Source organism: Bactrocera tryoni, unplaced genomic scaffold (assembly GCF_016617805.1).
Source record: "Bactrocera tryoni isolate S06 unplaced genomic scaffold, CSIRO_BtryS06_freeze2 scaffold_25, whole genome shotgun sequence".
NCBI classification, from domain to species: Eukaryota; Metazoa; Arthropoda; class Insecta; order Diptera; family Tephritidae; genus Bactrocera; species Bactrocera tryoni.
Genome location: NW_024395977.1, coordinates 15323878 through 15339947, shown reverse-complemented (window position 1 = coordinate 15339947; position 16070 = coordinate 15323878). Strand labels below are relative to the sequence as shown.

At 36.5% G+C, this 16070-nt stretch overlaps 1 protein-coding gene across 2 annotated transcripts in view; it reads right to left on the bottom strand.

The window, feature by feature from the left end:
• The window catches only part of LOC120780465 (nephrin-like), a 791640-nt gene that overhangs the window by 659147 nt on the left and 116423 nt on the right, over positions 1–16070 (bottom strand). For both annotated transcript variants that reach the window (XM_040112743.1, XM_040112744.1), the window contains exon 3: positions 3164–3370. In XM_040112743.1, coding sequence (XP_039968677.1) covers positions 3164–3370 — 207 coding nt within the window. The remainder of the gene's footprint in view (positions 1–3163; positions 3371–16070) is intronic.

The window sequence follows — 16070 nt, the reverse complement described above, 5'->3', positions numbered from 1 at the left end:
ACAGCCGTATTAGTTTTGCGGGGATACCAAATTCAGACATCGCGGCATAAAGGCAGCTCCTTTTCGTGCTGTGTCGAAAGCAGCTTTGAAATCGACGAAGAGGTGGTGTGTGTCGATTCTTCTTTCACGGGTCTTTTCCAAGATTTGGCGCATGGTGAATATCTGGTCGGTTGTTGATTTTCCAGGTCTGAAGCCACACTGATAAGGTCCAATCAGTTTGTTGACGGTGGGCTTTAATCTTTCACACAATACGCTCGAGAGAACCTTATATGCGATGTTGAGGAGGCTAATCCCACGGTAGTTGGCGCAGATTGTGGGGTCTCCTTTTTTATGGATTGGGCATAGCACACTTAAATTCCAATCGTTGGGCATGCTCTCGTCCGACCATATTTTACAAAGAAGCTTGATGCATGCTCCTTATCAGTTCTTCGCCGCCGTGTTTGAATAGCTCGGCTGGTAGTCCGTCGCCCCTGCCGCTTTGTTGCTCTTTTGAGGGCAATTGCTATTCGAACTTCTTCATGGTCGGGTAATGGAACGTCTGCTCCATCGTCATCGATTGGGGAATCGGGTTCTCCTTCTCCTGGTGTTGTGCGTTCACTGCCATTCAGCAGGCTGGAGAAGTGTTCCCTCCATAATTTAACTATGCTCTGGGCATCAGTGACTAGATCACCTTTGGGGGTCCTACAAGAGTATGCTCCGGTCTTGAAACCTTCTGTAAGCCGCCGCATTTTTTCGTAGAATTTTCGAGCATTACCCCTGTCGGCCAGCTTATCAAGCTCTTTCGTACTCACGCATTTCGGCCTCTTTCTTCTTCTGTCTGCAAATGCGTCTCGCTTCCCTCTTCAACTCTCGGTATCTATCCCATCCCGCACGTGTAGTGGTCGATCGTAACGTTGCGAGGTAGGCAGCCTGTTTTCTCTCCGCTGCGGCGCGGCACTCCTCGTCGTACCAGTTGTTCCTTTGCACTTTCCGAAAACCAATGGTTTCGGTTGCTGCTGTACGTAAGGAGTTTGAAATTCCGTCCCACAGTTCCCTTATACCGAGTTGTTGACGAGTGCTCTCAGAGAGCAGGGGTGCAAGCCGAGTAGAAAATCGTTCGGCTGTCTGTTGTGATTGCAGCTTTTCGACGTCGAACCTTCCTTGTGTTTGTTGGCGTGCGTTTTTTGCTGCACAGAGGCGAGTGCGAATCTTAGCTGCAACAAGATAGTGGTCCGAGTCGATGTTAGGACCTCGGAGCGCACGCACATCTAAAACACTGGAGACGTGTCTTCCATCTATCACAACATGATCGATCTGGTTGGTAGTTTTTCGACCCGGAGACAGCCAGGTAGCTTGATGAATCTTCTTGTGCTGAAATCTAGTACTACAGATAACCATATTTCGGGCCCCGGCGAAATTACCTAACATTAATAGCAAAAGGAGGCTTTGATGGCAGTTCTGGGCAGGGCGAATATAAGCAGAAATTTTAAAATAATTTGGGAGACAATAATTTATTTATCACGTCATATGTTCCTTTACAACTGATAATAAAATCACAAAATTATGAAGAGCATAAACTCATTTGGAAAACCTTCGCCCACAGATCTATTGCCGCCCTGGTCGAATTCAATTTCAAAAGCAATCAGTTTAACTAACCCTAGATGAAGAATTACATTTTAAAGAAAAAATCAACAATTAAGTCCCACAACAACAAAATCAACATTTAAACCTCACCTCCAAAATGCTGCATATGCTAGGTCAAAATTACTGAGATGAACGATATAGACAAATACTTAAAAAATAAGTCCATACAGATTACTATGAATTCGGATTGTCTCTATTACATGTCTACATGCGACTTTTTTTATATTTTCTTCCTGTGTCTTATATACGTGAAATCAGGCAATATCAAAGGGATTTAGAAGATGAAGAACGTTTTCTGAGAAGGAAACAAAATTTCAGTGAGCACTTTTAGGTGAAACCACATATTTCCGGATCCGCCCGAGCGATTATAACCAAACTTGGGACGCGAAATTTTCGAACTTTCAGGGGACTTATACCGCATATCTCGGCCAACATGTGAGTGATCTTAATGAAAATGAAAGAGCGTGTTGTACTGATATAATATCTAATATCCGGCTTACCTTACTCCATAGAATTCGTGATGGAATGTAAGGTACCTTAATGAATTTCAGGGAAAGTTTCATTCGTATGTGGTATGTTAATAGTATGTAGTATTGGCCAAAATCGATAAAATCGTGTCGATACCACCATCATATCCCATATACTCATATCATTATACATATGCGGTATATATATATTATATAATTGCTTGGATTTCGATCCTGTGGTTGACGGTTTGCAACTTAAGCTGCACTTTTTGGTCAAATTTTCGACATTTATTGGCTTAAAAAATAAGTTGTAACAAAAAAATCCTTCGTTCAATAACTAGATAATGTTATTTTAAAAATGTCAACACAATTCGAACGAAATCGGTCCATGAGTTTTCGAGAAATCGTTTCCAACAACACTTTTAGAAAAATGCATTTGAAGTTTTACCGACCGACGTGGCCTGACGGTCAGAACTTCCGAAGTGTTTGTCTCTTAGAATTTTAGTCGATCGATTTAAAATTTTGGGAGAATATTTTAAACATAATTTACTATTTAATAAGACAAAAATTTAAAATTAAAAACCCACTTAATCCCTTAATAGGATAGTTTGATTGCTATCCAATCGTGAGATGGACTGAAACTAAGAACCTAGATTATTTTTTCCTTTTCTCCAGATTCAATTATCCAGGCCAGTAAGTCATTCGACTCCTTAAGCGAAAATTTGTGATAAATAAGTGCTTTTGATTATTACCATTTATGGTATTTAATGTGCACCTTGATACGGTTGTCACAAAAAAAATATTTTTCTATTTCCGAAAGAAGCATGTTATTTTTTTATGTGTGAGTATGAAACAAAACTAAAACGACATATCATAGTAGTAAACCATCCCATAAAACAAAAGAGTTGTTTTGCGTTACGTGCAGTTGCTTTTAATATTGTTGGAAAGTAAAAAATCATTGATTACGTTTATATTGATAATATTAAAATAATACACAGGATATAATCCTATGTTATCTACATATCCAACTAAGGTCAAATACAATAATTTATAACACGGGTTGCACTACTTACAGTTCATATCGATTTGTACAATAGCCTGAACAAGCGCAGCTTTTAAGTGATTACGGGCTTGACAAGTAAGCCGTCCATTTAGATGCTCTCTATTTAAAGGTCCGAATTTAATGACACTTTGAACAGATTTGTTTAGAATATCAGTAGCCATTTCGTATTCCAAATTTAAGTCTTCAAAAAACCAAGCTAAATCGGGTGTGGGATTACCTAAAATTAAAAACAATGTGTCATATTCTTAAAGAAGTAAAACAATATACATACTATGTATGTATATTAGGGTGATTCAAAAAATTTTTTTTGTTTTTTTTTTTTCAATTGGTACTCGCAAAAATAGGTTCCTAGACACCGCTAAGAAAGCCTCTCCAAATATGAGTTTTTAATTGTAACGGGAAGGTCCTCCGCCTAACGGTTTTCTATTTTTTCTTATTATCAGATAGAAAAATTTATATCTCGCTTCCAACTACTTGAAAAAATATCTTGTTAATTACGTTTTGTAGGAAATTGAATGCTCTAAAATATGGTCTCTCATAATTTTTTCGTAAACCCAACCGTTTAAAAGATATTAACGGTTTTATTATATATTATAGTTTTTTCGTAAACCCAACCGTTTAAAAGATATTAACGGTTGAAATTTGACTATTTTTGGAAAAATTCTTTTTTTTATAACTCAATGAAAAAAAATTATTATGAATGATAAAACACATAGTTTTGTAGGAAATTTACTGCTCTATAAAAATGGTCTACTATGATTTTTCGATTAAGTTAAGCGATTACGAGATATTCATCGTCAAACATCAATGCATATTAAGGTGGATCAAAAAAATTTTTTTTTTCGTTTGATACTCTGAAAAATATGTTCCTAGACACCTCTAAGAATACCTCTCCAAAAATCTATTCATAATAATTTTTTTTTATTGAGTTATAAAATTAATAAGAAATAAAAAATTTTCTCAAAAATAATCAAACTTTAACTGTTAATATCTTTTAAACGGTTGGGTTTACGAAAAAATCATAAGAGACCATATTTTAGAGCATTCACTTTCCTACAAAACCTAATAAACAAGATATTTTTTCAAGTAGTTGGAAGCGAGATATAAATTTTTCTATCTGATAATAAGAAAAAATAGAAAACCGTTAGGCGGAGGACCTTCCCGTTACAATTAAAAACTCATATTAGGAGAGGCTTTCTTAGAGGTGTCTAGGAACCTATTTTTGCGAGTACAAATTGAAAAAAAAAAAAAAAAAAATTTTTGAATCACCCTAATGTATATACATACATAGCATTAAAACAACATGTGTACTTATATATTTACATATATGAAATTAAACTGTTTGAAAAATTCCATTTATAGTACTAAAATGCAAACTGCATTCTTTGTTTGGTAACGGAGGATATTTTCCAACATTTATTTATTTCCTTTTCCATAGCACCTCATATTTTTATACTCTCGCAACAATGTTGCTAAGGAGAGTATTATAGTTTTGTTCACATAACGGTTGTTTGTAAGTCCTAAAACTAAAAGAGTCAGATATAGGGTTATATATACCAAAGTGATCAGGGTGACGAGTAGAGTCGAAATCCGGATGTCTGTCTGTCCGTCCGTCTGTCCGTACGTCCGTGCAAGCTGTAACTTGAGTAAAAATTGAGATATCATGATGAAACTTGGTACACGTATTCCTTGGCTCCATAAGAAGGTTAAGTTCGAAGATGGGCAAAAGCGGTCAACTGCCACGCCCACAAAATGGCGGAAACCGAAAACCTATAAAGTGCCATAACTAAGCCATAAATAAAGATATTAAAGTGAAATTTGGCACAAAGGATCGCATTAGGGAGGGGCATATTTGGACGCAATTTTTTTGGAAAAGTGGGCGTGGCCCCGCCCCCTACTAAGTTTTTTGTACATATCTCGGAAACAACTATAGCTATGTCAATCACACTCTACAGAGTCGTTTTCTTCAGGCATTTCCATATACAGTTCAAAAATGGAAGAAATCGGATAATAACCACGCCCACCTCCCATACAAAGGTTATGTTCAAAATCACTAAAAGTGCGTTAAGCGACTAACAAAAAACGTCAGAAACACTAAATTTTACGGAAGAAATTGCAGCAGGAAGCTGCATCCAGGCTTTTTTTAAAAATTGAAAATGGGCGTGGCATCGCCCACTTATGGACCAAAAACCATATCTCAGAAACTACTAGACCGATTTCAATGAAATTCGGTATATAATATTTTCTTAACACCCTGATGACATGTACAAAATATGGGTGAAATTGGTTAAGAACCACGCCTTCTTCCAATATAACGCTATTTTGAATTCCATCTGATGCCTTCTCTGAATAATATATACATACATTAGGAACCAATGATGATAGCGGAATAAAACTTTACAAAAATACGGTATTTGAAAAATATGTAAATGACGTATAATGAAATCTCGATTATCACTTTATCATGCGAGAGTATAAAATGTTCGGTGACACCCGAACTTAGCCCTTCCTTACTTGTTAATATTGTATTTGATAATTCGTTGGTCCACATGATTGGCGTTGACGACAATGACTCATACACACTCATCCAATTTGTAAAAGTCAAATCCGAGAAAATATTTACGTATAGCAAGCAATGGCGTAGCTAGATAGCCAAGCGCCCTGGAGCAAATTAAAAATGGAGCCCACTGTTATGTTAACTAATTAAGTTATATCAAATAAAAATAATATATATAAATAATATATATAAATACTTTAAAACTGCTTAAATAGACCTTTTTTGTGCCATAAGGGCAGATAATAAAAATATTAAACAGTAACAGCATAAATTACAATTAATACTTTGTATAGGTTTGGCTATTAAAACGAAATACAAGTAGAGCAGATTCCATTACATTTACAATTTTTTCCTAGCTTTAGTTTTCGCAAAAGTATCAATGACTTCATTAAATCCAGGCTTGATGCGGTTTTGTTTTCAATTGCTATTAGCGATAAATGTCGGAATCTTGTTTGGCTCGTATTACTTCTTAAATAATTTTTTAATATTTTTAATTTCCTAACTGACCTTTCTTTTGCTGCAGAAGCGTCAAGAATTGTAAGGAATAATAACCTTGCTGTAAATACTTCCGTTAGGTCGCATTCTAGCACTCTAAAAGACACACATTATTCATTATTCATTATGCACTATGCAGAGGCATGGACGATGACAATATCTGATGAGTCGAAGTTACGAGTTTTCGAGAGAAAGGTCCTTTGCGCGTTGGTCACGTCGAATACCACATTCGGTGGAGCGATGAGCTGCATGAGATGTACGACGACATTGACATAGTTCAGCGTATTAAGAGACAGCGACTGCACAGGCTAGGTCATGTCGTGCCTATGGACGAAAACACTTCAGTTCTGGAAGTATTCGACACAGTACCAGCCGGGGGAAGCAGAGAAATAGAAAAACCTCCTTTCCTTGGAAAGACCTGGTGGAGAAGGACCTGGCTTCGTTTGGATTCTCCAATTGACGCCACGTTGCGAAAAGAAGAAATGACTGGCGTGCTGTTGTTAACTCGGCCATAATCGCGTAAGCGGTGTCTACGCCAGTAAAAAAGAAGAAGAAATGAGATATTACTGTGTCTAGTACATTAGTGAAAATCTCAATTTTAAATATTTTTTACCGGTTTGGAAATCGGTGATCAGCTGCTAATTCATTAAAATGTTTTTTATCTTTTCTTTGCCTTTTTTCTTGAAAATGGAAATCAATACCATTTTTTCACTGGCTTTACATATGAATAATTAGAGATAATTTTTTTTAATTTGCAACTTTGCTTTGACCTTTGCTAAAATTGATGTTGTTTAATACAATAAGCATGAATTCGCACCACGAATTCGCAATTAAAATTTTTGTTTTAATACTCCCTACGAATCATCCAGCTGGAAAGGCGCATGGTGGAACTGGTATCTTAATCAGGAGTCGCATTAAACACCATTGTTTAACTGGAACTGCTGAGAGTTATCTGCAAGCAACATCAATATACGTACAAACAAAGCAAGGTGACATTACTTTGTCCGCCGTTTATCGTTCCCGGCGTTTCACAATTACAGAAAAGCTATTTATAGATTTCTTCAGCTCACTGGGAGAGTGCTTTCTTGCTGCAGGTGATTATAATGCGAAACACCCTCACTGGGATTCCCGGTTATGTAATCCTAAAGGCAAGCAATTATAAAACGCCCTTATATGTAAAAGAAACAAACTGGACTACTTGTCTCCTGGAAAGCCTACATATTGGCTGGCAGACCCGAAAAAGCTGCCAGATTTAATTGACTTCGCAGTAACTAGGAAAATTCCTCACAGCCTTATTACTGCAGAAACAAGAGCAGATCTCTCATAAGACCACTCACCAGTTTTCTTCACTTTGGGGCATCAGTCACATTATAAAGAGTTACTCTATATGCTCACGTCAAAAGCTACAAACTGGTTAAAGTACAAAAAATACATTAGCACCGGTAGATATTGAAAACACTATCGCAGCATTCGAATCAATCATTATAACAGCCGCCAAAATTTCAACTCCTCAAAAAGGTTATATGGAAAACAAAAAGCAAAGCTTAACTAATAGGGAAATTGAAATACTAGTATTACAAACACGACGCCTTCGAAGGGAGTCGCAGGTTTATAGATCACCAGCCTCAAAACAACTGTTGAAAGCGGCCACACATACACTGACGAGAGCCCTCAGAAGCGAGGAACAGCGTGCGCAGTACATCAAACTCTAAGTGCGCCAATAGAGTATGAAATGCCAATACCTGACAATAATGGCAAATGGGCTCGGAGTGATGCAGAAAAGTCAGCAACCTTCGCTGCTCATCTAAAAAATGTCTTCCAGCCAAACCCAGAAACTATTGACTTTACACTTCCAACCGTACCCTATTTGATGGAATCTGAGCCAGTGAAATTCGTACCTGAAGAGATATCAAAAATAATTATGGAGAAATTGAAACCAAGAAAAGCTCCTGGGCACGACTTAATTACCCCAAAAATGATTATTGAGCTACCAAATTGTGCTACAATCTGCATCTGTATGTTTTTCAATGCAATCGCAAAACAAGCTCACTTTCCTCAACAATGGAAAAAGTCAACTACAGTGATGATACCTAAGCCTGGAAAAGACAAAACGCAGCCATCCTCTTACAGACCCATCAGCTTGTTATCCTGCATGTCGAAATTACTTGAAAGACTTCTTATGCTCCGCATTAAGCCACATCTTCAAGCCCATAACATAATACCACCTCACCAATTTGGTGAGAGGGAAAAGCATGGAACGATCGAGCAAGTACATAGGATCACGTCTGAAATTCGAACAGCTTTTGAAAAACGGGAATATTGCTCTGCAATATTTCTTCATGTCGCGCAGGCTTTTGATCGAGTATGGTTAGATGGTCACGATCTGTTTAAGTCCTATCTTTATGATGAAATATTTGTAGTTCGATGTAACACCACTACATCTGAATCCTAAACGATTGAAGCTGGTGTACCACAAGGCAGTGTTCTTGTTTTATACACTTCAGAAATACCAGTAAACGACCGCTTGACTATGTCTACTTTTGCCGATGATACTTTAATAATCAGCCGCTCCAAGTGCCCAATTCATACAAATGCGCTCCTATTAAATCATATTGAAGCTGTGGCCAACTGGCTTGCAAACTGGAGGATAAAGGTTAAGGAGCAAAAATGTAAGCATGTTACATTTACCCTAAACAAGAGCAGCTGTTTGCCTTTGACACTGAACAAGGTACAAATACCACAAAGCAATCATATTAGTTACCTAGAGGTCCATCTGGATAGGCGACTCACTTGGCGAAACCACATAGAGGCTAAAAGGACTTACCTTAAGTTAAAGGCAGGTTCTTTGCACTGGCTTATTAACTCTCGCTCAGCCCTGAGTCTGGAGTATAAAGTCATTATACTTTTATACAACACGGTTAAAACCAATCTGGATCTATGGGTGTGAGCTGTGGGGCAGCGCGAGTAGCAGCAACATCGAAATTCTTCGTCGTGCGCAATCAAAAATTCTTCGTACAATCACCGGAGCACCGTGGTATATCCGAAATGAGAATATCCAACGCGACTTAAGAATTCCAGACGTACGAACTGAAATAGAGCAACGAAGGGCGAAATATGCATTGAAACTATCGGTTCACCCAAACCAACTAGCAAGATCGCTATTGCGTGTGAACAGGAGCTCAAGATTACGTAGAAACGACTTACCAGCCCAGTCGTAATATATTTTAGGCCCAGTTTGAAAAAAATAATAATAATAATCACCCATGCAGGGTGTCAATTAAGTGAGTATTTTAAGATTCGCAAATATATTGTTAGGCTCTTAAGTAGGGTAAATTCAATAAATAATAGTAAAGTTAATATAAAAAAATACTCCCTGCTTCACTACGCTCATCTTTATTATGACTCTTTAGAAATATTTCTGATAATGCTTTGATAATATCAAATTTTATTGCAGATATCGTATCGACCCTACTGCACCATCTAGCCGGATTTAGTTTTTTAGAGTGGTGTCCGATTCGCCAGTGAATTTTGACAGTAGATTCCAAAGTTTGATGCTGTTTCCGAAAAAGTTATACAAATTTTGCAAAGTTGCGAAAAAAATATGTATTTCCATACAACTGCTAACGGAATAATTTTTCATTTAAGGCTGGAAAAATATAGCCTTAATATATTTTTGTACACCCTTATACATACCATTCATCACACTGCCTGCATCATAGCATTACCAAACAGATTTTTCAAATGAATATTTTTGTCGATAAATAGTGTTGTCACTCGTGAAATAAAACATCGATGTCCGATGTATCGATGTTTCTTCAAACAACATCGGCATCAAAAACATCGGCCATTGAAACATCGATGTATCGAAACATCGATGGATTTTTGAACTTTTTAACGTATTTTATAAGTGAGCATAAAAAGCTTTTTTCAGAACCATAAATAAGTAAAATACAGTAGTACGCCTTTAATTGATATATGTATATTTTAGTTACCTATTAAAACCTTTTCTCAATAAATAAAAGATATAAAAAGTTTTTGAACAAACAACAAATTATTTATTTAAAACAGAATTTAAAAATAACAATTTGGAAAGTCTTTTCCCTGTCAAGCGATTTCTTTGCTGTGCGATCGTTGCTCTAGCTTTAGAAAACAGTCCTTCACTAGGGACTGAGTGGCCACAATGGATAAATATTTGGAAGCTTGTTTATACAATTCAGGAAATCAATTTTTCATATCATCCCACATTTCTGTTGGATTCTGTTTGATAGAAGCAACAGCTGATCCAAGATACATTTGCATTTCAACTTCCGTTGTTGTAATAGCAGATAAATTGGAAAACTTATTTCATATTTTGGTGGGCCAACTGTTTATGATGGCTCCAAATATCAAACGGGTTTTCTATTGCACACTCATCCGAAGATTCCGACGTACTAAAGCCATTATTTGCATCCTTTATGAAATTAATGAAATACAAAACTGTTTTGTTTTTAGCCAGTGCATCTTTAAAATGCAGAAATTAAATTCTCGGATCCAATACAGTAGCCAACGCCAGAACTGAATTAAATTCAAGTTTGTCAAATCTCTTATTCATGTTCTTTTGCAGTTCACTTTTTAGCTCCCTTACAATAGCGTCTTGAGCTGAAATTTTTGTCAGAACTTCAGTTAAACTGCTTACTAAAGGTATAACCTTGCTAATGGTAACGTAGGTATCAGCCGAACTCTTCCTGGTCACAATTTCAAAACACTTTAATAATTCAATCACCTCCTTAATTTTGTTCAGCTCGGAGGCATTAACCATAGAGGGTGCTTCTGGGCGAGTGAGCAGTACTTCACTTAAAAACTTGAATTCCATCGCGTTCTGACTATTACGCTTCTATTTAATTTCATCATGGTTGAATCATTATCAGTTACACAAGCAGAAACTTTATTTATGGAAACGTTTCACTCGTTGAAAAGTTTAAACATAGTTTCTTCTAACTAAGCTGATGTACGACTTTCGTGCAGTTTGATTACTCCTAACGTCCCACTCAACAAACGTAAATTGTCCAAAAAATGAATTGTTACCCCAAAGAACGACTGATTTTTCATAGTCTCCATCCATATGTCATATGTTAGGCAATAACTGTCGCACTTACGAATATACTTTTTGAAAATTGAAGACAGCGCTTCATATTTTTCATCCACTCGTAATTTTATTGTTTCTCTACTTGGAACTTTAAAAAGCGGAACCAGTTCTTTCATCATCTGCAGAAAACCTTTTCCTTCTACAATGGAAAATGCATTTTGTAAATTTGAAATATTTTGTACATATTAAAACGTCTTATTTACATATATTTAACATTCACTTCACCTGTAATAAAGTTGTGATTGACAATAGATGAATTCGAAACAAAACTTATATTAAACGCTCAAAAACAACTTCTGACACACATAGCACGAAATTTTTTTTGTAATACTTATTTCGCATTAATTCATAAGCGAATTCTCAGTATTATTCAAGTGCACATTCAACCAACGAATTCTCCGTATTTTACAACAAAACACATGACAGTTTGCCAAAGCATTTCGAAGCAGATTTTTTCGCATTAATACTGAGAAAAAGTGCTGCAAAGATGTGGAGTATTTGAAAAAACATCGACATAAAACATCGATCCAAGCAACATCGATGTATCGATGTTTTTAGAATCACAACATCGATGTTTCAGAAACATTGAAGCATCGTTTGCATCCCTACACTTGGTTGACTAAATCTACTGCGCCATGTTTGATGGATGTATAAAAGCCACAGTGTTTCTAGTTTTTACTTCTATACGAGTATCAGTTGACTATCCTTTTTCCGATCTGGTTATTACTGCATACCTCACAACAATGCTTAGCTGATGTACCTTCGGGGACGCTCTAATATAATATGTTCTTGTAGATAGGCTTCGAGTTTGGTCCACAAGCTCTTAATCATTTCGTTTTGAATTGTTGCACTCAGATATGTATCTTATTGATCCAAAAACATAAAAAAACACTATTTCAAAAAGTCCTAATTTTAAGCAGTTTGAAATTATAAACAAGTAAGGAAGGGCTAAGTTCGGGTGTCACCGAACATTTTATACTCTCGCATGATAAAGTGATAATCGAGATTTCAATATATGTACGTCATTTACATATTTTTCAAATACTGTATTTGTGTAAAGTTTTATTCCGCAATCATCATCGGTTCCTAATGTATATATTATACAGAGAAGGCATCAAATGGAATTCAAAATAGCGCTATATTGGAAGAAGGCGTGGTTGTGAATCGATTTCATCCATATTTCGTATGTGTTATCTGGGTGTTAAGAAAATATTATGTACCGAATTTCATTGAAATCGGTAAAGTAGTTCCTGAGATATGGTTTTTGGTCCATAAGTGGGCGATGCCACGCCCATTTTCAATTTTTGAAATAAGCTTGGGTGCAGCTTCCTTCTGCCATTTCTTCCGTAAAATTTAGTGTTTTCAACATAACCTTTGTATGGGAGCTGGGCGTGGTTGTTATCCGATATCTTCCAGTTTTGAACTGTATATGGAAATGCCTGGAGGAAACGACTCTATAGAGTTTGGTTGACATTGGTTGTTTCCGAGATATGTACAAAAAACTTAGTAGGGGGCGGGACCACGCCCACTTTTCCAAAAGAATTGCGTTCACATATGCCACTCCCTAATGCGATCCTTTGTGCCAAATTTCACTTTAATATCTTTATTTATGGCTTAGTTATGACACTTTATAGGTTTTCGGTTTTCGCCATTTTGTGGGCGTGGCAGTGGGCCGATTTTGCCCATCTTCGAACTTTACCTTCTTATGGAGCCAATAAATACGTGTACCAAGTTTCATCACGATACCTCAATTTTTACTTAAGTTACAGCTTGCACGGACGGACAGACGGACGGACGGATAGACAGACATCCGGATTTCAACTCTACTCGTCACCCTGATCACTTTGGTATATAAAACCCTATATCTGACTCTTTTAGTTTTAGGATTTATAAACAACCGTTATGTGAACAAAACTATAATACTTTCCTTAGCAACTTTGTTGCGAGAGTATAAAAAGATAATAAAACGAAAAAACGTTCATCATTATAAATAAAATAAAACGATAAAAAAATAGAAGGAAAAATAATAGGAAATTTCCGTGGTATCCTTCCTGACTTAAGTCTTCTTGATCTCCTCTCAAGGCCAAAGAACTCTTTGCTTGGGTACCTATGTTAACGAATAATCTTTGAAGAACCATTTTCCAAAATTATGCTTTGGCTAGATGTGTTAGCTCTCCCCTCTATACACACCACACTAACGCGATCCACATATGAAGACACCACATGCAGACATTCCATATGAATACACTACACATGCAGACATTCTAAATGAAGACACCACACACGAATATACACCACATGCGGGCATCTCACCACAACTCTACACTACCCAACAATCAAAACCGACCGCTCCAGAAGAAAAGCTTCCCTTGTTTTCGTCGATCTCGCACCGAGCGAACGTGTCACGTAGCGTCAATTAAACAACCCATTTTTCTACATCGAAGTTGTTTATCTAAGTGCAGTGGCAGTGAATAAAATCCAAACATACTGTGTTTTTTCTCTTAGCGGGTGAACAGACTGTGTTTTTCTATTTAATAATTTGTGGTGAAAGATCTAGCGCCGAGGTAGGTGGTGGCTAAAAGCACCGAGTTAAACATACCTCTTAGCGAATTTTATTTTCAAGTTCCTTGTCGATAGTGGGTCAAACCACGTCAAGTCGTCCATGAAAATTTCGCAAAATCACCGATTTTGAATATTAGCAGTTCATTAGATGAGGAACCAGACGCATACCCGTGATATAAATATTTCGCCAAATTCTTTTTTTTTTGATAAAGTTATGGAAGGTTGAAATTTAGAGCATGATAAAATTGTAAAATTATTCTCTCATCAACTCCTAGAGATAAATGGATGAAATTTTGTGAAGTCAAAGAAAAATGTTAGTGCTATATTATAAATATTTTTTCACGGTCCACTTCTTTAAACAATAATATTTTACATTTTTTACACATGAAAAATTTTAATTGTTCAACAAAAAACAAAAAAAATGAATTTTGACGAAATACTTATAATGTATCACGGGGTATGCGTCTGGTCCCTCACCTAATGAACTGCTAATTCCTTTTTATACTCTCGCAACAAAGTTTCTAAGGAGAGTATTATAGTTTTGTTCACATAACGGTTGTTTATAAGTCCTAAAACTAAAGGAGTCAGATATAGGGTTATATATACCAAAGTGATCAGGGTGACGAGTAGAGTTGAAATCCGGATATCTGTCTATCCGTCCGTCCGTCTGTGCAAGCTGTAACTTAAGTAAAAATTGAGGTATCGTGATGAAACTTGGTACACGTATTTATTGGCTCCATAAGAAGGTTAAGTTCGAAGATGGGTAAAATCGGCGCACTGCCACGCCCACAAAATGGCGAAAACCGAAAACCTATAAGGTGTCATAACAAAGCCATAAATAAAGATATTAAAGTGAAATTTGGCACAAAGGATCGCATTGGGGAGTGGCATATGTGGACGTAATTTTTTTGGAAAAGTGGGCGGGTCCCCGCCCCCTACTAAGTTTTTTGTACATATCTAGGAAACTACTATAGCTATGTCAACCAAACTCTACAGAGTCGTTTTCTTCAGGCATTTCCATATACAGTTCAAAAATGGTAGAAATTGGATAATAACCACGCCCACCACCCATACAAAGGTTATGTTGAAAATCACTAAAAGTGTGTTAACCGACTAACAAAAAAAGTCAGAAACACTTAATTTTACGGAAGAAATGGCAGAAGGAAGCTGCACCCAGGCTTTTTTTAAAAATTGAAAATGGGCGTGGCGTCGCCCACTTATGGACCAAAAACCATATCTCAGGAACTACTATACCGATTTCAATGAAATTCAGTATATAATATTTTCTTAACACCCTGCTGACATGTACGAAATATGGGTGAAATCGGTTCACATCACGCCTTCTTCCAATATAACGCTATTTTGAATTCCATCTGATGCCTTCTCTGTATAATACATACATTAGGAACCGATGATGATAGCGGAATAAAACTTTACACAAATACGGTATTTGAAAAATATGTAAATGACGGATAATGAAATCTCGATTATCACTTTATCATGCGAGAGTATAAAATGTTCGGTGACACCCGTACTTAGCCCTTCCTTGCTTGTTATAAATGCTTCCAATCTCGAACTTTCGTACACCAAACATTATTCCTTTGTGAAGCAAATAACCAGCAGGGTTGACAATATGCATCGTCTATTATTTTGGAATAAAGCAACCAAAAACGATTAACTGGTCCATATTTAGAACAAGAAACGTAGTACGATTTTTGTAGAGGTTCCTCCAAACTCTCCGCTTTTATGTGTGTCATGCAAATATCATACACGTTCTCATGATCGGCGGCAGAGTTATCTCCAACTGCAATAATTCTCGAATCTTCTTCAGTAGGCTTCTCAACTATCACTGCAGTGACCAAATTATTTGAGTGACTATCAAGAGAAATATTTTTTGGTCAGATGTGCTTGCTGACTAAAAAACTTGTCAATTTTTGTTTACTATCTTCTCTTTCTTGGCGTTGTATGCATTTAAATACACCACTGCTTTTATTCTTTAAAAACAAACACTGTCTCTAACGTTAGAGAAAAAGCTAGATTTTACATTAGAATTCTTCCGGCTCGAAGGACCATGTTTAGACGGGGGCAAGAAAAAAGTACTCATATTTTTTAATACAATTTAATTTATTAAAAAAGATTAATTTTGACACTTCACAGAATAATAAAAATGTTTGATAA